Source organism: Rhinolophus ferrumequinum, chromosome 10, assembly GCF_004115265.2.
Source record: "Rhinolophus ferrumequinum isolate MPI-CBG mRhiFer1 chromosome 10, mRhiFer1_v1.p, whole genome shotgun sequence".
Classification (NCBI taxonomy): Eukaryota; Metazoa; Chordata; class Mammalia; order Chiroptera; family Rhinolophidae; genus Rhinolophus; species Rhinolophus ferrumequinum.
In genome coordinates this window covers 89,810,105-89,832,066 of record NC_046293.1, presented here as the reverse complement: position 1 = coordinate 89,832,066, position 21,962 = coordinate 89,810,105, and the positions used below count along the sequence as shown (strand labels likewise).

The 21,962-nt window shown below is 48.8% G+C and overlaps 1 protein-coding gene across 1 annotated transcript in view; it reads left to right on the top strand.

Moving 5' to 3' along the window:
* The window catches only part of CACNA2D4 (calcium voltage-gated channel auxiliary subunit alpha2delta 4), a 134,229-nt gene that overhangs the window by 34,436 nt on the left and 77,831 nt on the right, over nt 1-21,962 (top strand). The window contains exons 8-19 of the mRNA XM_033117701.1: nt 3,633-3,693; nt 4,332-4,482; nt 6,196-6,270; nt 7,143-7,232; nt 7,346-7,459; nt 7,852-7,930; nt 9,675-9,808; nt 11,354-11,431; nt 12,212-12,292; nt 12,853-12,927; nt 15,781-15,867; nt 16,425-16,496. Coding sequence (XP_032973592.1) covers nt 3,633-3,693; nt 4,332-4,482; nt 6,196-6,270; nt 7,143-7,232; nt 7,346-7,459; nt 7,852-7,930; nt 9,675-9,808; nt 11,354-11,431; nt 12,212-12,292; nt 12,853-12,927; nt 15,781-15,867; nt 16,425-16,496 — 1,097 coding nt within the window. The remainder of the gene's footprint in view (nt 1-3,632; nt 3,694-4,331; nt 4,483-6,195; nt 6,271-7,142; nt 7,233-7,345; nt 7,460-7,851; nt 7,931-9,674; nt 9,809-11,353; nt 11,432-12,211; nt 12,293-12,852; nt 12,928-15,780; nt 15,868-16,424; nt 16,497-21,962) is intronic.

The following is a 21,962-nucleotide window of genomic DNA, read 5'->3' as shown; positions in this document are numbered from 1 at the left end:
TAGTAGTTTTTAATTATCATTTGTTTCTAAATATTTTTAAATTTTCCTGTGATTTCTTCTTTGATCTTTTGGTTATTTAAAAGTGTGTTTTAAAGTAACCAAAAAAATAAATAATAAATAAAATAAAGTAACCAAAAATATAGGGACTTTATATTTAACTTTTTATTATAAATTTTTAATTGAAGTATTTTTGTAGACAAAGAACATGGTGTATATGGTACTGATTATGTGAAATTAGTTGTGATTTAGTTTAATAACCTGGTATGTCATCAGTTTTGTAAATATTCCATGTGTGCTTGAGAAAAATTTGTGTGCTCTAATTGTGGGATGGAAAATTCTGTGTATGTCATTAGATCAAGCTTGTTAATTGTATTGTTTAAATTTTCTGTATCTTTGCTGATTTTATATCTGCTTGACCCTTGTTAGCCCCTGTGACACTTTGTATTTTAAGTCCATTTGTCTGATATTCATAAGTGCTACCAATATGCTCTTGATTATCCTGACATATATTGTTTCCATCATTTTACTTCCAACCTTCTATGTCATTTTGTTTTAGTCATATCTCTTGAAAATAACTTGTAGCTTTTAAATTGTTATCCAAACTGATAATCTCTTATACTAGTTGGCAAGTTAAGCACATTTACATTTATTGTATTGCTATATTTAAACATGTTTATCTTATTTCTAAAATTTCTACTTGTCCCACTATTTTTGTTTCCTTTTTATCCTTTTTTGTTTTTTTAAATGATTGAACTTTTTTTATGTAACTCTGCCATTCTCTTTCTTTCTCTCTATCAGTTTAGAACTTATTCCTTCATTTTTATTCTTTTAGTAATTACTCCTTATTAGGCATATTTAACAAGATATTAAAATTAAATAACATTTTTACCCTCCTCTCAGTCAAAAAAGGACTTTAGAACTCTCACACATTTCCTGCTTCCAGCCTGATTTCTATTGTATTGTCATCTAATATTTCCCTTTTTTATCCCCACAAATTAGATACTATCTGATACAAAGATTGTTTGTTTGGAAATAACTAGTTGTTAACCATTTTATTTGTTCACCATTCCTTCAAACATCTCAATCTCTTTCCTAGATCCTTTTCCTTCTTCTTGAAGTAAGCCTTCCAGAAGTTCCTTTATAGTAGGGCTCAGTTTTGTTATTTTATCCTTATTCTTTCTTAAATTTTAAATTCATTCTTTTTTATTTTTTTCAAGTTGCACAAATCATTTCCTGTTGTTATCTTATTTAAGCAGAAAAGGCCAAATCCTATTTTTTTTTCTTGGATACAAATGACTGACTAAGCCTCATTTAATGACACACCCTGAGAAATGTTTTACTATAAATAACAGCTCAGGGGAAATAAAAAACCCCAAGTAGAATTGAGAAAATAACCTTAGTGTTCTGTTCTTATTCTTGAATGATAGTTCTGCTCGGATTGCACTTCTAAATTAACAATTATCTTCCCTCAACACCTTAAAACTCTTTTTCCGCTGCCTTTTGGTTTCCACTGATGTTGAGAAAATCGATCATCAGCTTAACTGCTATTCCTTTGTAAGCAAATGTTCTAACTTTTCTGGATGATTTCACGATCTTTATTTACTTGCCTTTGGAGTGCTGCCGTTTCACTCCTGTGTACATGTGAATATCTTTTTATTTATCCTGCCTGGGGTATACTGTGCTTCCTGGATCTGTGGATTCGTGTTTTTTATAAGTTCTAGAACATTTGCTGTCATTGTAACCATTGTCTTTCCTCGTTCTCCCCCTTTTCTCTCTCTGCATCTCCAGTCAGACATATATTGACCTTCTCATTCTAGCCTCCACTGGATTCTGGATAAATCCTTCAAATGCCTGAATTTTCTCTTTACCTGTGAATAATCCACTATGCATTTATATTTTTCAACGTAAACACGTCATTTACAAAAGTTCCATATTTTTAAGGCTGTTTCTTTGTTCCTAATCATTTCTTGTTGTATATTCTCCCCTGTGCTCTCACCGACGTAACTATCCTATACCTTGTATTTGGTAGTTCCAACACTGTAATCCTTGGGAGGATACTTCTGGTGGTTCTTGCTTCAGCGGCCTCTCACTCATAGGGGCCTGTTTCTAGTATATTTGGTAATCCTTGCTTTTGGTGCCACGCTGCTTGTAATCTGTGGGAATTCTGCAGGCCTGACTTGGGAAACTTCCTTCAAGGGAATCACATTTGTTCTGCTTAGAACTGAGGGTACCCTCACCCAGGTCCACCAAAGCCGTCTTCCAAGGGTCTGGTTCAGAGCCAAGAACCCCCGGCTCAGTTTCTCCTCCTTCTTACTGTCCTGAGGATCAAATTCCTTACAACCATGCTGCTATAGGAATGTGGCCTTCGGAGACCCAGCTACTCGCGGCCACAGCAGGTCCACGTTAGAGCCATGTTCCTCTTGCTCCCACCGCACCAGCTTGGCCCGTGGCTCTGCCCTGCTTCCTCTCCAGGCCTTGGCTCCTGGCTGCCCTGGCCCCTGCTCCTCAGCCTTGGAACTCTGTTCCCATTTGTTTGGTTTGGGGGGGATGATCCCTGAAAACCTCTCCTACGTTTGAGAGTCCAATAATGCCTCAAACTGTGTATCTCACCTGAAGCCTAACAGCTGTGGAACAGGAAGGTCCCTTGGAACTTCTAGACATTTGTGATATTGCCACTTTTTTTTTCTAGCCAAAATACAACATTATAAAATTTCACCTGTTGTTTTTAAACTCCTTATTTTGAACCCACTCTTCCCATTCACTGAAGTCTTTTCAAATAGAGATTCTATCATCGATCATCTGAGTGTTATCTGTGCTTTTATCCAAATTTTTCAGTAAAATCTACCCCAGTACACTATTAGTGGGTCAAGGCAAAATCTTTCACACTCATTCATTCGTTCTTTAGTTCATATAACAAACATTTATGAAGCCTTGACTCTGCCAGGTGCTGTCAGACGCTGTGCCAGGTACAGGAGACCTCGGAGACTTTGCGGGTTCGGTTCCCGACCATCTCATCAACGCAAACTTCTCAGTAAAGAGAGCCATACTCTTTTTGCTGGTGGAGAGTACTGCGAAGCACGTAAAGCAACACACAATGAATGAGGTCTGCCTGTGCTGGTAATTCCTGACCTCACAGCGCTTACAGTCTTACAGCCAAACCGTGTCCCTCGGCCAGCTAGCAGGAAGGATAGTGAGAACTCCCAGGTCACCTGACTAGAGGCAGGTGGGCTAGACATCAGAGCACCTGGCTCTCCCGCCACTCTGTCAGGCTTTTGCTGGTAATGGATGTGAAAAGTCATGCCGTCCTGAAGCCTCCCCTTCCACAATTTGAGGTGAGGTTTATTTAGCTCACAGATGAGTCCCAGGCACAACATACGGGGTCCTGTCTGTGAAATGAGCCTCAACTCTGGATCTGGCCAGTGTGGGTTGTGCGTTTCCTCCACAGAGCTGGCCTCCCTCCTGGCCTGTTACCTCAGTTTACAGGCTGTGCCCTCATGGTCCCACACCCTGATGCCCAGGTCCACAGCTGGCCCTGCCCCAGGGGCCCGGGCCAGCCTGGATGGCAGCACCTGGTCAGGGGCTCTGGCGCAGCCTCACTGAGCTGGTTAAAGAAGCAGCCGTTATTTCCCCAGGCATCAAATGGACGCCGGATGAGAACGGAGTCATTGCCTTCGACTGCCGGAACCGTGGCTGGTAAGCGCTCCCGCGGGAAGGCCTCTGGTGCTGGCATCTCTTATCACCTTTGGGTTTATCTCCTTCAGTCCCTGCCCCCACCTCAACCCAAGGGCCTCAGGTGTGTAGAACTTCAACAACACAGGAGTAGGAAGAAGCTGTGTCCCTCCTGTCTCTCCACAGCTGCCCTTGCTCCAGGACTGATCACATCTGTCGTTCTCGCCCCAAAGCTCCTTCCAGGACACTGAGCTTTCTCCAAATCAACCCTCTGCCAGGCTCTCCTCTCCTGCCATACCCCTCCTCTGGCAGATTTGTAACAGAATCTGAAGGTGGAATCCCGTGCTCTCCCTTCCTGCTGCCCGTCCCTCCGGGATTCTGGCTGGATCTCCAAAGAGGACAAGGTTCCCCCCAGAACTTTACTTTTTTCCCACCAGACAGGCCCATTAGATGGGCACCTGCCTAACTGTTGCCCCAGAATGGCTTCAGAACTCTGCTGAGTGGTTACGGGACATGATACAACCTGGTATCGATGGGGCACCGACCTGAACTTTGGATGCACTTGAGCCAGAATCTGCACAAAAATAACTGGAGACTCGGTTGGGTGGTTGTTCTGGCTTTCATTTTCCCATTGCTGGCCTGTCCCTTGCTTTCTGCTAAAGGTACATACAAGCCGCTACTTCCCCCAAGGACATAGTGATCGTGGTGGACACAAGTGGCAGCATGAAGGGGCTGCGGATGACGATCGCCAAGCACACCGTCTCTACCATCCTGGACACGCTGGGAGAGAACGACTTTGTTAATATCATTGCGGTAAGTGTGCCTTCCTGCTCTAAAACACCTTTCCTCTCCCTGCACTGCAACGACCTATACTTACAATCACATGATGCTTCAGACTGTAGAGTGATTCTCTCGTCTGAAGCCAGGGCTCTTAAGCCAGGGTCCATCCCAAGGTTGAACCAAGGATGGACCTTAAGAGGTCCGTGTAGGATTTCTGAAATTATGTGTAATCCATTATGTGTAATCCATTTTTCTGAGTCTGTAGAACTCATCAATTTCTCAGCTGGGTCTGGATCTAATAAAGATTAAGAAGCACTGGCCCTGAGCAAATACCTGATGCATCCCATCCATGTGCGCTTGACTGGCACCCATCACCTCACCATTCTGCAGGATGAGTGATCCCTGGGCTCCTGCTTTACAAGAACCCCAGTTCCCCCACTTCCTTCATCGACCCAAACCCAGACACAGTGGGAGAAAAGAGGTGGGGGGCACCTCGTTGCTTTCACAGCAACTCATACTGAGGCTGAGGCTAGCTCTGCTGCCCCAGAAAGATAATGAAGGAGAGGAGCGAGCAGGAAGGAAAGGGGACAAGTTAGGTGAATGCTTTCAAGTCCATGAAAAGAGGGGGCGGGTGCAGCCCTCCCCAGAGGCAGAGCTGACAGCCCCCTAGGGGTGTCATTCTGAAGGCTACCTGCTCCAAAACTTACCTCTACTCCCCTGTCATGTTGCTGAAAATGTTTATCTTTAGGGGAATGTCCTTATCCTGTAAAGAAATACCAAGGCTACATGGTCTAACTTCAAAATAGTCATCTTGGGGTGTGCAAATGGCCCCCTCATCCCTGAGCTGCTCCCTGAGGCCTGTGTTACTTACTCACCTGTGTCACTCCTGGACCCTGTGCTCCCCATCTTTACCACCTCTCCATCTCTGTCCCTGACTGGAAGCAGTGACAGGATGGCTGCACCAGCAGATCCTACCACTCCAGGGGGTAGAGGTGTGCTCCTGCCCTCCCTTGAAGCCTGCTTGGGCCTCCCTCCCACCCACCCACCCCCACCCCAGTTCTCCAGGTGTTTAGGGAGTAGCAATGAGGGGAAGCATTTGCTCCCAGCCTTCCCCCAGCACACCCCAACAGTCTCCCTAGGACACGCATATAGTCCTACCATGATGCCACCACCAGGTCCCCTCTCATCCTCTCTTATTTAAACAGAAGTGGATTAAGGGCACCGGGAAGATTTGAATCTTAGCTACAGGGAAGTGGGTGATTAAGAAAAGGGGCAGTAATAATTCGTTTTCCTTTCCAGTCCCTGCTGATAGCTGAAGGAGGAAGAGAAATGCAGGGTGAAGAGAAAGAGAGCATAGTTTCTTATCCCTGGACCCAGGCCCTGGGGAGGGGTCTGTACTTGGAAGGCTCTGGGTGTCCCGTGGAGGGCACTCTGTCTGGTTTTGGTGGCAGAGACCAGAGGAATTCTCTCAAACTTGTGGTTCTCTGTGTGCCTCAGGAGATAGACATGACAGCCACCCAAGAAACTGGCCCAAGACCAGGATCTGAGAGGATTTTTAGAGTTAAGGCCCTGCTGGTCTCTGTACTCCCACCTCTCTACTCAGGAAATTGCCGAAAGGATCTAGGGTACCCCAAGATCCTCTACACAGCTGCCTACATGACCCCAGCCCTGGCACCCTGTGAGTAGCCTGAGCTCCGGCACTGACCCAGTCTGTTCTCCCCTCCCCTCTGTCCTCTGCAACTGCAGTACAATGACTACATCCACTACGTCGAGCCTTGTTTTAAAGGGACCCTTGTCCAGGCAGATCGGGACAACCGTGAGGTGAGTACCGGATCTTCTGAGCCCCGGTTCTGGTTGGAGGGCTGGGGGTCTTCTGTGCAGCTGCCACCCAGCCCCGTTACCTCATTCTCATGCCCTTGGAAAGGGGCAAAGCAGGTCGCAGTTACCCATGCAGATCCGCCCAGGAAATTGCCCCCAAGAATACGCTGCCTGCCTATCACAGCAAACAGGGCAGAGAGAGACCTCCAATCTAAGGAAAATCTCACTTCTTCAGGACTGCTTTTTTATTCTGTGGATTATCCAGAACTCAGTTTCCCTCTTTGCCTCTCCCATGGGCCTTCCCACTGTGTCAGCTTTCATGAGGAGCTTCCCCAAAAGGAGGAGAAATTCAAACCCACTCTGTTGAGTCCTTTTCAGAGGCCAAGGAGAAGATGTGGTGACTTTTTTCAAGGGAGAGTTTGCATGTCACAGATCCTTCCCTCCGTGGCTAGAGAATTTGGGTTTGGCTTCCTCTTGAATCCTACCCTTGAGTTGGAGGCCCTGGTGGCCTCCACAGTTTTTCCTGTGAAATGCTTGCTGTGGGTAACAGCGGGCATGCTGGGGACCTGGCAACGTGGGCGTTGGCCTGGACTGGCCTTCTTGCTCTGGTTGGACTCACACTGGCATTTCCTCCCAGTAGTAGGGATAGACTGGCACCCAGCTCCTCACACGCTCTCAGTTTATCTTGGTGGCATTTGAAAAACATCTGATGTAGGGGACCAGCATGAAGTTAGCTGGACGGAGGAGAGATGGCTCCCACGATCATGTCCTTCTGGGCAAATAGCTCCAAACAGCCTCTGAGATGTAGACCTCAGACGAAGGTGCTGTGGCCCACTCACTCCACTGACCCTCCTCTGGTTTCTTAACCACAACAGCATTTTAAACAGCTGGTGGACAAGCTGATGGTTAAAGGTGTGGGGGTTGTGGACCAAGCCCTGAGGGAAGCGTTTCAGATCCTGAAGCAGGTACTGCACCTGAGGAAGCTGAGGAGGGTGGAGGAGTGGGAGACAGGCGGGGCGTGGGTGGGGGGCGGTGCATAGCCTGTCATCATGGAGCCGCCCCCCCCCCCCCCCCACAGTGCCAGGAGGCCCGGCAAGGAAGCCTCTGCAATCAGGCCATCATGCTGGTCACCGACGGGGCCGTGGAGAACTACGAGCCAGTGTTTGAGAAGTACAACTGGCCGGACCGCAAGGTTACGCTCCTGGTGGTGGGCGAGGGGTGAGGGACAGGGCCAGGGGAGCGTTCTGCTGCCGCGATGGGGCGGCCCAGAGGAACCTGGGTTCCAATGGTCTGACTCGGCCCAGACGGGCGTTCCTAAAGCCCTGGGCACAGGGGGCTGAGGGGCGGGGGCTCGGGGTGGGAGACCGGAACATGGCAGTAAGACGTGGAAACGGCCCCCCGCACCTGCCCCTCACTCACCCTGGCCCGGCCAGGCCCCAGGGTCCTTTCTGATCCGAAGGAGTGAGAGAGGAGAATCCCAGTCAGCCAAGGGCCTGACCCGACGTGGAAGATGCCCTCAGTTATGTTAGCACCACGCACGGCCAGGGGTTCTGGCTGCTGAGCCCATCTGCTCTTGTGGGTTAGGTCCGAGTTTTCACTTACCTTATCGGGAGAGAAGTCACTTTTGCTGACCGCATGAGGTGGATCGCGTGCAACAACAAAGGTAGGTGACACGTGGGCAGTGCCTGGCAGCCTGTACCTGAGCACAGGTGGACCGGCATTCCCCGCCGCCGCAGGTGCTGAGCCATGGCTCCTGAGTGGGGCTGGCGGAGGAGCGGTGCTGTGTGGACCTGACAGCATCTGCCTCTCCTGGCACTTGGAAAAAGCAACACAAAATGCAGACGGCTCCATAAAGCCTTGCTTACTCCTGCAGGGACTCTAAGTCATAAAGTCACCTGAAATGAAACTTAGAGGCCATTTAGCCAGTGTTTTCAGAAGAGAGAACTGTCTCTTCAAATACAGCCTTAGGGAAACAGCAGTGTAGACAGAGTGAGGAAGGCTGGGACTGAAGTTATAAATTAAGTTCTCTGGTGTCCAGCCTCCATTCTTCTTCTGCAGGTGAAGCCCGTTTACTCTGACTCTACTCCCAAACAAAAAGCAGAGGGTCATCATTTTCTTTAGAATACTGTTTTGTGTAAAATAGTCCTCATCTGCCTCTGGCCAGAACCCAAGACCTGGGCCTCAAGGTGCCAACTGGGTTTGATTCATCCAAACTTAACTGAGCCCTTACTGTGTACCTGGCAGTTTCCAGGTTGTGGTCAGGATGGACTAGTCTTGCTCTTGCTGTTGTCCAGCTGGGGCACAAACAAGTGAACCATCAATGACAATATAATTTGCCATGTGCTGTGAGGGTGGAGGGGTACAGACTGTACCCCTGGAGGCGGGACTGGAGAGGCACTTCCCCCGTTTGGCAGGGAAGGCTTCCTAAAGGAAAGGGGGGTCTAAGCTGAGACATAAAGAACTGGTAGGAGCTATGCTGCACCCCTGAAACTAATATGAAATAATACTTAATGTCAACTATAATTTTAAAATAATAGTCACGTGATATAAGGTCAATAATATTGTAGTAACTATGTACTGTGTCAGATGGGTAATAGACTTATTGGGGTGATCACTTTGTGAGGTATATAAATGTCTAATCACTGTGTTGTTTTGTACACCTGTGTTGTTTTGTACACCTGAAAGTAATGAGAGAGAGAGAGAGAGAGAGAGAGAGAGAGGAGGAAGGAAAGAAAGAAGAAAACAAGAAAGAAAGGAAGGGAGGAAGATCCGGTAGGAATCAGCCAGACACAGGGAGCAGGGACGGGTGTTCCAGACAGAGGGAATAACATGTTGAAAGGGTTTGAGAAAGAGGCACGCTGGGAACTGAAAGCTGTCCCACTTTACTGGCGTGTGGAATGAATGTTTTGTGGGAGGTGATAAGCAGTGAGACCAGAGAGGTAAGCATGTGCTAAGTCATTCATAGCCTTGCAAGCCGTTTGCTCTTTTAAATATCACTGTGGCTACAGTGAAGAAGCTATGGGCCCCCTCTCCCTAACTGAGGAAGGACAGCAATCAGAGGAAGAAAGAGGTGGGGGGTTGTGACCGCTGTCTTAGATGGGGGTCCCTGGAAACAGACCCTGGGACAGAGTTGCATGCAGGAGGGAGACACCCTGTGAGGAAGTGAGAAGGGCAGCGCTGTGAGAGCGAGAAGCTGACCCCCAGGCCCTTGCTGCTGCTGTGGCAGCAGAGGCGCTGGGACGGCTCCTCAGAGTTCTCCCAAGCTGAGGCTGCGGCTGGGGCTGGGCCTTGGAACGCCCATGTGCACCACTGCCCAGCTGTGAGCCGTCAGTAGCGGGGAGAGTACGTGGGCCCTGCAGAGGGGTTCCACGTGAGCACCAGCCTTCCACACCACGTGCCCCCTCCAGGCTACTACACGCAGATCTCCACGCTGGCAGACGCCCAGGAGAACGTGATGGAGTATCTGCACGTGCTCAGCCGCCCCATGGTCATCAACCACAACCACGACGTCACCTGGACAGAAGCCTACATGGACAGCAAGGTGGGGCCCGGACCCTGCTCCAGACTTAGGGACCCCAGGGTGTAAGAGGTGACTTCCCAGCTGAGGAGAGGAGTGAGCAGAGCACCTCCTTGGGAAGCATTGTGAGGGGGTGAACATTCACCCACTAGGAGGTCTGTTACCCGTGTGCTGCCCAGAGGCCCGAAAGCCCTGTAAGCAGAACTGCCCAGGGCTGCCTTCCGTGGACAGAGCCCATCTGCTCCAAGCTGCTTCCTCCCTCCTTCTCGCTGTTCTCACCTCCTTCATTGTCCTCTCTCCCACCTGGTGTAGAAAAGAAGGAGTCTAACCAGTAACTCAAGACACTATATCTTCATGGCCCCCCTTCCTGGCCCCTGAATTATCAGAGACCCCCTTCAGGCAACAATGATTTACACAAAGGCAGAGATATCGAAGGTAGACTGTCAGATGAAATGTTTGGGGGAACGGGGAACTTCCTGGCACCTCTCACATCATGTCGCACACACAGACCCCTGCTTCAATGGTGATGTATCAGACTGAGATTAAGAGAGACCTGAAAATAGTGGCTTAAATAAAAGTATATTCCTCCCTCATGTAAAAGAAGTCTCGAGGTGGACAGCCCAGAGCTGATGAGGAGCCAGGTCACCCGGGACCCAGACCCCTTCCTGCTGTCCCCTTGGCCATCCCTACGAACCTCCTGGTCCAAGTGGCTAGTGGAACTCTAGTCAACCGAAACCATTCGCTTTCAGAAAATCTTACTTCCAAACTCTAACCTGAAAACTCAGATGAGGAAGGGGGAGGGCACTTGATGGTTCAAAAGTTCTTCATGTGAACTTCCATGACGAGGCAACCTTGTTTAGTTGATCCAGAGGTCAGACTTATCAGACAGCTCTGCACACACCAATTCTCAGGGCCCGTCTTCGTGGTAAAGTGGGCGCACATGTGGAGTCCCTTCCAAGGGGGCTGAGGAGCCCGGAGGAGGGCCGTCTCAGAGGCTGGGAGGGAAGGACGTGGCTCTGGCATTCTGAGTGGGGAGGAGGCTGTGGGTCCATCCCGTGGGAGGGGTGACCCAGGGCTGGCTACCACGACACTGCGGCCTGCTTTCCTGCTGTGGTCTTTCACACACACACTTGGGTTTGCAGATGATTCGGCGTCAGTGTCCCTTTCCCTCTTAACTGGTTTGGGCTATAGTTTGTACCAACGTTGGGTCCATGGCAGAAAGTTTTGGAAGAGCTCTTACTGTGCTAAACCTCTTTGTTTCTGGGATGCCCGATGGGCCTGTTCAAACTCATCCGAGTCAGGAGGGCTGAGTGAGTGTGCTTGGGAGCTGGGCGGTTGGCTCTGTGATTCTGAGACTTGCCCTTGCTGAGTGAGGTCAGCCTGGTCCTCGTCCCCAGCCCACCTCGCTCCTCTCCCTTTCTGCCCGCTGTCCCCATGCAGGGAAGGGAAACCTCATCTGGGATTTCCTCCTCCCTTGGAAGGTGACCCTGAGTAGTTGAGGTCAGTGACTGTGGGTCCTCCGCTCAGTGCACTCTGACCCTCTTTCCTTGGCTCTGTCCTTCCTGACAGCTCTTCAGCTCACAGGCACAGAGCCTGACACTCCTCACCACGGTGGCCATGCCGGTCTTCAGCAAGAAGAATGAAACTGTGAGTGGCTGCGCCCTGAGTCGCTGCGGCAGGGATTAGAACCACCGCTGGCATCTGTAGACCAAGGGTCCTCGGCCTGGCTGGGCATCAGCCACCGCGAGAGGGCTGTAAATGCAGATCTGAGGCCCTGTGCCCAACTGACTACATCAGGGTCTTTTGGTTGGCAGGGGATGCCGGTGAATGGTGGGTCTTGGTCCAGACTCCCCCAAGCTCCCTAGCGATTCTGCTCAGCCGGCTTGGGGCTATCCCTCTGCTCTGCCCTTGGGGCCACTGCCTTGGGGATATAGGACTAAAAGTGTTGCCTGCCAGCCTTCCAGCAAAACCACACTGCACCTACCAGTTTGGACAGACTCTAACTTGCTTGTAAAGGCCTCTGGTGAGGGAATTTCTAGAGCCTTCCATCCTCCATCTGGTCAGGAAATGTTTCCCGATAGGCCCTGTGTGTGTCAGAGCACTCATAGATTAGGGTTCCAGGGATCAAAGTCCTTCTGTTTTTGCTATGAAGATTAATATTTCATTCAACTTTGTATTTCATTTAAATATTACAGCTTAAATATTAATTTTGGATATTAATCTTCCCAGCAGCTGAGATTACTCCTGGAGCCTCTCTGGTAGGTTCTAGATTTTATTCCAGGGAGCTCAGCCTGAAATCTAATGCAGGGGAAGGACCATGCCAGGCCTATGTGGCTTCCTCTTCCGGGCTCTGGGAAGGCCGAGGTCTAGTCTGACCCTGTGTTCAGGGGAGCCAGGTCTCCCTGACCCTGGTATTCTTCCTTCCAGCGTTCCCACGGCATTCTCCTGGGGGTGATGGGCTCTGACGTGGCCCTGAGAGAGCTGATGAAGCTGGCGCCTCGGTACAAGGTGAGCCTGGGTCAGGCCCTTGACTGGGGGTCACAGGCTCCCAGGAGTCACCCTGCCAGGCTGAAGAGCCTCTCTGCAGGCAGCACAGCTAAGCCCAGAGCTGGGATGGGCCCTGCCTCCTAATCCCAGAGAAGTGCAGGCATTGACAATGGGAGCAGTGGCTTAGACTCCTGGGGCCCTTTGTCACCACCAGCTCTGACTTGCTCTGTGGACTTTATCAAAATTTTTCCCTTCCTGGTGCCTCAGTTTCCCAATCTGCTCCTCCATGCCCTGCAATCCTATTTCAGAACGAGTGAGATTATATCATCAAAGCACCTAGGGCGTGTGGTGGGAAGAGGCCAGGTAAAGGTATACATTATTATGGCTGCCGTAAACAGTAGCATTTGCAAAGGAATGCAGAATTAATGGCTGGAAGCACAGCACTGGCTCACTTATATTCCTATCTGAAAACTCACTGCTGTGCGCTGTCATCTTTTACCCGCCTTGTGACCCCAAACCCCTTCTTACCGGCAGTTCTCCAACACAAACAGCAGGTGTAACGCCCCTCCACTTGTCTCTAGCTCGGAGTGCATGGATATGCCTTTCTGAACACCAACAATGGCTACATTCTCTCACATCCTGACCTCCGACCCCTGGTAAGCACAGATCTTATTTGTCTTGGGATCTTAACTCTGGGATTTGGGGTAGCTCATAAACACAGTTCAAGCAATGAACAGACACTGGACTCCATTTAAGGACCCAATGGGCAGCCTGAGAAAAAAAATTTAAGTCACGGTTTCTGTTTGCAAACTATGTATAATCCAGCAGGAGAGACAAGGCAAAACTACATGAACTAACTGAGGAACAGTCTGGAATGCATGGGATGAAGTGTGCAGTCTCCCTGTAGGACCCAGCCACTGACGGTGGCATCAGTAGATCTCCCAGGGGGTGTGAATGTTGAGTTAACAATAAAAATGTCAGAGTTGCTGTCTGGTGAGAGGCGGGCATTTTCACATGCAATCAACTGAATGGCAGATGGCCAAGGGAGAAAGTTTCGTCATGTGATCTAAAAGTTCTGCCTCCAGGGCGAGGGGCTCTCTACTGCCCCACCTCTGGCCATGCACTTGGCCGCTCTCCATGGCAACAATGACACACCTCTCAGTGTGATTGTTGGCAGAGTCAGGAAGAGGGGAGGTAGAGTCCTAGAGAAATCATAACCCTCTCCCCTCTGCCAGTCTCATACTGAATTGAAGTAGCCCCTGACGACAGTTGCAGAGCACCTTTCCAGGACCTTACTAAGGGGCTCATCTGTCCCAGGTGCCGTTTGGAGAGATCAGTCTAAGTCACATTCCATTCCATTTGGTTCAGATAAATACTGTGTCCGTAAGCAACTGACTGAGCTACTTAAGGCAAGCTATAGAGGTTCAGAGTAGAAAGAGAGAAGGACACACTGGAAAGCACACTGTCTTCCCAATTCAGACTCTGCTGGGAATCTGACCATAACGGGTGATTGACGCCCCTCAGTGCCAGCAAATGAGTCACTAGAGACATAATCAATGTGTTGACGCGGGAGCTGACTTGTAGAATGAAGGGGCGTTGGTCAGAAGCCCATCTATCAGCACCTGTGTAATCTAGATGCATACAAGACTTCAACTGATCGCTGCATGTTGTGGACCTACTATGTGCCTAACCTTACAACGCTCTGAGAATGCTATAAACAGAAGTTTATCGTCTAATTAAGGAAATAGACTATTCACAAATAGACTTACACAAATGAAACGATGAGAGGATAATATCATGGTAGAACATTATTATATAAAAAAAGATATGGTGAAACCAGTTCAGTGAAATCCCTAAAGACAGCACTATCGCGGTGTGATCGGTATCAAGGGGAACAAAAGCTAAGTTTAAAAAGGAAAGTGATAGAGGGTATGCTTAGTAACAAACTGAGAGAGGGTCGAGAGCCACACTTTGGGCCTGAAATCTCTCTGTCAGTGCCCAAAGCATGACTAATGAACAAAGCGGAGTTACGGTTCTAGTATGAGGAGCTAGACAAGATCTTGCAGGCATTGTCAGGAATTAGGAAACGGCAATGAGTAAGGAGTGTCGCACCTTACTCAAAGGAAGCCAATCCATACGGCCAAGAAGGAACATCATCCAAGCACGGGCAAGGGGAGAAAGAGAAGAACGGAAGGGAAATAATGTGGAGGCAGATTTACCACAGACCTCCTGCACAGGCAAGACATAAGGATGCGGCTTTCTTGGAAAAAGAAAACCTGGCAGAAGCAAGATACACAATGACAGGGAGCTTCAACCATGCAAGCATCTGCAGGGGGCCTCATTCTCCTAAAAGGAAAACTTCTGACTGATTCTTACTTTCCCCTGATGAAAAACTATTCTCTTCCTTTATTCGATCTATTACTAAACAAACCTCGGAAGTGGTGCAGACCTAATAGCAGGTAAATTCTTGGTGAGAGAGAGAGAGAGAAAGAGAGAGAAGTCAGGGCCAGAAAATAATAATAACATTCAAAGTGTTGATTCACGGTTCTACATCAAGCTGGAAAGAGGTCTTTATTAGGCACTTAGAATCTGTCTGTCCTTGGCTCTACCCCATTCAAAAATTCTTTCAACAAAATGAAAACACAGAAGACAGATGCCAGAAAGTCTGGAAGGTATGGCTAATACTTTAAGACAGAGCATTAGTATTCAGAAAGTACTTTTCTAAAATAATGGGCTGAAATTAACAAGATGAAATATATTAGGGATGCATGGGAAGTTCTGCAAAATACTCAGTGCTCAAGCATAAGGTTATGAACATGGAATTTAACAGTGCATCACGTGGGGAAGGCCCGGGGACTCACGGGACTGAAAATTCGATCTGTGCTATCAGGGCAGCGTCGCTGTCCTGGGAGCCCAGGAAAATCAGAAGCAGCCATCAGAGCCATATGATATTTGGTCCACACAATTTGCACCCCACACCACACTGGTCAGACCCCACTGGAAATATTTACTTTTGTGCTGAGCACTCCATCTCGGGAGTGACACTGAGCAAGTGGGACATATTCAGAGAGAGTTGAGGCATCTGCAAACGGGGAGTGTTTAACTTGGAGAAGGGAAGTCTTAGGAACGACAACGGTTGTCAGGTGGAAGCTGTTCTGTGTTGCTCCAGGGAAAGAACTAAGTCCAACGGTGAAAGTTACAGGGAGGCAGATTTCAGCTCGGTCTGAGGGGAAATCTTCCTAACAATTAGAGTTGTCCAAAACTGTGACTCAAAAATACGGAGCTCTTCGTTATGGGAAATATTCACTCGGAGGCCGTGAGACCACCTGTCACAAACGTTGACCCGGGAAGCTCTGCACTGGCTGGAAAGATGGCCCAGATAACCTTAAGGAATCACCGAGATTCTTTGATTTTCTGAATATACCCAGCAGGCTTTATAAAAGACATGAAACTTGAGCTGGATGCCTTATGTTAACCACGTATTTTTCTTCCTGACCTGCCCACTCCAGTACAGAGAGGGAAAGAAACTGAAACCCAAACCTAACTACAACAGCGTGGATCTCTCTGAAGTGGAGTGGGAAGACCGAGCTGAAGTCGTGAGTGGGGAAAGTGGGAGAATGAGGGGTTGGTTTAGCTCTACAGCCAGCACACGGGCCAGCTGCGTGGCTGTGAGCTCTGAGGTCACACTATGCCTCTCAGTGGAGACTTCCAAGCTCAAACCCAGAAGCAATTCCTATAATGGGCAATTCTTCCAACGATGAGAAAAACATAACGGTATCTTCCTAGATCGTAAGGATTACTGAGGCTGCATGAGCTCGTGTCTATAAGCCACAAAGTTTGAGTTCTGTGACGTTTGCAGTCTGGCTTTTGGTGTCAGTAGCTCATCCTAGAGGAAATTATGTCTTGGTAGTGACACTATGTTCCCTCACGTATCAGTCCACTTTGGAACATTATCTTGGTGAATTTCCAGAATTATAAGCTAAATGGAACCTAGAATCAGGTCTCTATTTCATCCTGGTGTTTTGCTCAGAGGAAAGAGGGAAGACCCCAAAGTGTTCCTGGGGAACCACCTCCAATCTGGTCGGTAAAGCTCAATACCTTCCTCCCCGCAGTGTGAGCCAACGAACTAACTCCATTATCTTTCCTCTTGAAGCTGAGAACAGCCATGATCAATGGGGAGACGGGCTTCCTCTCTATGGATGTGAAGGTGCCACTGGACACAGGGGTAAGGTCCTAGGGAGGAAGAGCCGGGTCTGGGCCCGGGAGGCAGCATTGCTGCAGTGGAGGTTTGGGGTGGTGACAAGGAGCTTGCACTCAGCTGGATTAGAGCTTAAGACTTCGGAGCTTGGTGTAGCTTGATTAGAGAGCATACCCGAGTGTGTGCGTCAGCCCCAAAGAAGCATCTGGCCAAGGAGCTATCGCTCACACCAGGGTTTGGTTTTTGGCGACTACTGAGTGACGCAGTAGGTTAGTCCAAGTCGTTTACAACTCTTCTTTCGTCCTTCTGCTGCCTGCCATTTAGCCCTTTTGTTGTTTATAACGAAAAAGGGGACAGTGGCGGTTAATTTTGCAAATTGTTAGCAGCTCCTGTAACACGTGTTCCATGGGACGAGGTTGAAAATAATTGCTCTCCCCTACGGCTGGTTTTCCTCCCCTGTAACCACGGATGATCAGGAACCAACACCCTCACCGACACCGTACGCTCTTCACAGACCCACATCGTTTATGAAAGATTATTTCATCTGCTCGTTTAAAAGGTTCCAATGCATGTGCAGGGAATTTTCATTGTCCCTTGACATATTTACAAATGTCACCTCCCCCCTCACAGCCACCCCCACCTTCTCCGCCTGTTGCCCATCTGCCTCAGCTAAAAGAACACAGGCGTCTGTCTGCAACAATTAGACCCAAGTTCCTCCACAAACACAGACCTCCACGGAAGCCAAACAAGAAAACACTGGAGGAAAAGCCATTTATTGTATTCCTTTGAGACGCGTGGACTGATTCTCACTAGGACCAATATCTGATTTCTGTGGCATCTGCCTGCTTTTCCTAAGTTCTGGGCTGAGAAGAGCCTCCTGTAGACAGACTGGGTAATACCAGTGATGTGAGGCCATCAATTTCAGTACCTGTTTCTCCTGATCCAAAAGAATAGAGATTTCTCCCGTGCCCTCTGCCTTTATCCCAAGCAGACTCCCACTCACATGCACGGGGAGCTCTCGCCTAGCCCAGCCCTGCCAGAGCAGTTCAGGTAGGAGTAGCTTTCATGCTAAAATGAAAAATGTAGCATGCCCATGGCATACGGCAACTTTAAGACAGATCTGAGAATGGCTAGACCACATGTAATTCAGGCTAACTTAGGAAGGTTGTATAGTTTGTCTTCCATCCTTTCCTTCTCATGCTGCCTTCACACCTCTCAACGCCACCAAGGGAGAGCCCTAATCAGATCTGAGCAGTCTGAACTTCCCCTGAAATGTTGCCCATCCCTTCGAAATTTGTTCATTGCTGCTAACAAACCGTCCAGCTTAATGTAAATGTAACAAACGCTTCCTGACACATGGGTGCTTACACAAAAGGAAGTAAGTAGGGGGCTGGTGGGAATGATCACAACCATGATGGGCATTTTATAGCACACAGTTGTTCATGCCTTACTGCCAGTACTATGAATAATAACAATAGCAGCTCACATTTATTAGAAACGGGACTAAGCACTTAATAAATATTCACTCCCTTAACACTCACAAACCTATGAAGTAGGTACTATCTTATCCCGTGTTACAGATGAGGAAACACAGAGAGGCTGACAGCTTGCCCAGGGTCACCTAGATGGTTAACAGTTGAGCCCACATGGATCAGATTCTAGACCACACCCCCCTGACCACTACTGTATAAGGCCTGTCCTTAGGACTGGGCCTGAGTCCTCAGCTCATTCTCCAGTGCTAGCGATTTCCCAAGTCTCTTCAGAATAGCATTTCTAGTCTATGTTTAAAACTCATCGTCTTCTCCTCTCCCTCTACCCCATCATATCAAAACTCTGCCCCTTTAATCGTTCATCTCTACACCCATGTCCAGAAGCTACTGCACCTGCACTGTGTGTAGGACATTTTGCTGGTACAAAGGCCACTCTGGTGCTGGTATCCAGCCTCTCTCTTCTCTAATCTATAATAATGCCCCTCTTCCCGATGATGTCCCATTTTGCTCACTACCAACTGCTCTGTCTCCCCTATATGCCCTCCCTTTTTCACAGAGTCGCAGGCAGTCCCATTGCTTTCTTGCCTGCCAATCAATCCCAGCTTGGTGGTGTGACTCACCTGCCAAGCTTGTTCTTCCTTAGAAGCAGTCTTCAGGTCTAGGCCCAGGGAAGCTTTCTTAAAGCATGCAGCGATACCAGTTATCATTCAAGCCATCCTCCAGGCAGGTGGGAACTTGTTTTGCTGTCCTCCCAGGATTTCACAAGCATCCTTATTTCCCGTGGATCCATTCAGACCTTTCTACCTCTCCCCTAAACTGCAGACAGGCAACTATGGTGACATTGCCAAGGACAATACCAGCACCCCCAGATTGATTTAGAGCAGGATTCACAAACTCAAAAACCTATGAGGCCAGGGTAGGCCATGTTCAGGAGTGAGAGTGAGAGAAGCTGACAAGCTTCAGCCCTAGAGGTGCTGGGAACTGTGGCAAATGGGAGAGTACACTCGCCATCTAAGGGAGACAGCTAGGAATCCACATTTTCAAATGTGTACAACTATAATAATTCCAAACATGTTAGAAGCACAATCTGGGCCCCTGTCTAGGATACAACATTTGTAATGAGTCTAGGTTTGGCTTGCAGGCCTCCTACTTGCCGCCAAGATAGGAGGCTGTTTGCCCCAAAATGTGGACCTTTAACAGGTGTCATGATTTCTAACCCATCAGTAGCATCCTGCTCAGATATCCTGGGACATGTTTAAAAAAACAAATCACAAAAGCAGAGTATCCTGGAGCATATTATCCAGGACTCCGCCTCCACTTTTTTAAATCATTTCCGTGTTGTTTGATAGTTTGGACGAAATAATTAGCAGTGGGGAGGAAGAGGGAGACATGGTGTCTTTACTAGCCTTCAGGTTCTTCCAAGCTAGCCCTGCTGCCCTGGGGGCATGGTGTACACACACCCCCACCACCACCAGCTCCACCACCACCACCAGCTCCACCACCAGCTCCACCACCACCAGCTCCACCACCAGCTCCACCACCACCAGCTCCACCACCAGCTCCACCACCACCACCAGCTCCACCACCAGCTCCACCACCACCAGCTCCACCACCAGCTCCACCACCACCAGCTCCACCACCAGCTCCACCACCACCACCACCACCACCAGCTCCACCACCACCACCAGCTCCACCACCACCACCAGCTCCACCACCACCACCACCAGCTCCACCACCAGCTCCACCACCACCAGCTCCACCACCAGCTCCACCACCACCAGCTCCACCACCAGCTCCACCACCACCACCCCCACCCCCCCCACCACCACCACCAGCTCCACCACCACCACCAGCTCCACCACCACCACCACCAGCTCCACCACCAGCTCCACCACCACCAGCTCCACCACCAGCTCCACCACCACCAGCTCCACCACCAGCTCCACCACCACCACCCCCACCACCACCACCACCACCTCCACCACCACCACCAGCTCCACCACCACCACCACCAGCTCCACCACCACCACCACCACCACCACCACCACCAGCTCCACCACCACCCACCCACCACCACCACCACCACCACCACCACCCCCACCACCACCCCCACCACCCCCACCACCACCACCACCACCCCCCACCACCACCACCACCAGCTCCACCACCACCACCACCACCACCACCACCACACCACCACCACCACCAGCTCCACCACCACCACCACCACCACCACACCACCACCACCAGCTCACCACACCCACACCACCACCACACCACCAGCTCCACCACCACCACCACCACCACCACCACCACCACCACCACCACCAGCTCCACCACCAGCTCCCCCACCACACACCAGCAGCAGATGGCACAGGCAGTTAGGGCAGCTTCCCCTCATGTTCCTCCAGTACCTTTTAATCCTTATGCACAGGATTCAAGAAAATGGGATTAGAGTGCTCTGTGGCTCTCTCTCGCTCTGTCTCTCACACATACACACATACACACGTACACACACACACACACACACACACACACACAAAATTTTCTTTTCCAACAAAGGAAGCTATTTTACTTTCATCCTCTAAACCTCTCAGCTCTCTTTCTGTTAATAGGATTAATAGGATTCAGGAATACCCCATCCCCTCCTTCTCTCTTCCTTTTGCTTCAGTCTTAAAAGATGATCTCAAAGTTCTGATTTCAGTCATGAAGGAATAGCATGCATTAGACGACCTCTCCAGCAGATGACAATTATAAATCTGGACAAAACATAAAAAAAAAAAAAAAAAAAAGTTTAAAGACACATGAAGATGACCAAAAGGAGGCAGAAACAAGAGTTGAAGGGGAATTTAGCTGCTTCCTATGGTGATAAAATTTGGAGTCTGAGTCACACCAAGGTAGAGAGGCTTAATAAACACCTAAGAATTTCCTTTGAAAGCACAGAACAGCTACACTTTAGGAGTAAAGACTATGTGTCAAGACCCAGGGATTCACCCTGCATCTAAAGACGAAGTTGACACAGAACCACCCTAACCAAAATGTAAATCCCATCCCCCATAAGCTCAAGGTGACCAGCCAATCATTTATCAGCTGATTAAAAATCAATGCTCTTCAGAGGAAGACAATGTGTCTCCAACCTACTCTTCACAATATCCAATATACAATAAACATTATCAGATGTGAAGAAACAGGAAAATGTGATACATAATTAAGAGAAAAATCAGGCTTAAAATTGACCCAGAGATGACTTAGTTGTTGGAATTAAAAGAAGGACTTTAAAACAGATATGATAACTATGCACAGGGATTTTATAAAGATGATCATAATAAATGAATAGATGGAGAATCTCAGCAGAAAAAAATGATCAGGGTTTGATCATAGAAATAGAATCACTACAAATGATATGAATATAGGATTTTATTCTAGGGGTTAGACCTTATGAAATTGTGGGAGCTGGTAAAGAAGTCTATGGAAGGCTGGTGTCTCTGCATCCAGTGGTGGGCTTGAAGTCATCATAGGTCAACAGGGCCAGCAGTTGGGAAGGTTAGCTGGATGACATGTGGGGGAAAGCAAGAACAAACTGAAACCCATGAGGAAAAACTAAGATCTATACCTGTCTCTCACTACCTCCAACCACATGATGGCAGTGACCTACAAAAGGAGCCAGTGCCCTTCTCATGGAGCTACAGCCACTGGGCTCAGATCTCAGAGTAACTGAAGGAGGAGGAAGCTTTTATTCTAGCTGTTGCCCCATGCCAAGAAGGTAAGCTCAGAGCAAGATGCAAGTGCCTGGTACTTACCTTTAGCATGTGATGGTTGCTGCTTCACTTCTGTCTTACAAATCTCATGAAAACTCCTCTTTTGGCCAACTCTAACTTGCAACCATACAGGAAAGTGAGTCTGGAAGTGTAGTTCCAGCTTTGTTAATTTCACACAATATAAAACCACCAAAAGAACCAAATGGAATTTCTAAAACTAAGGAGCACAATATCTGAAATGAAAT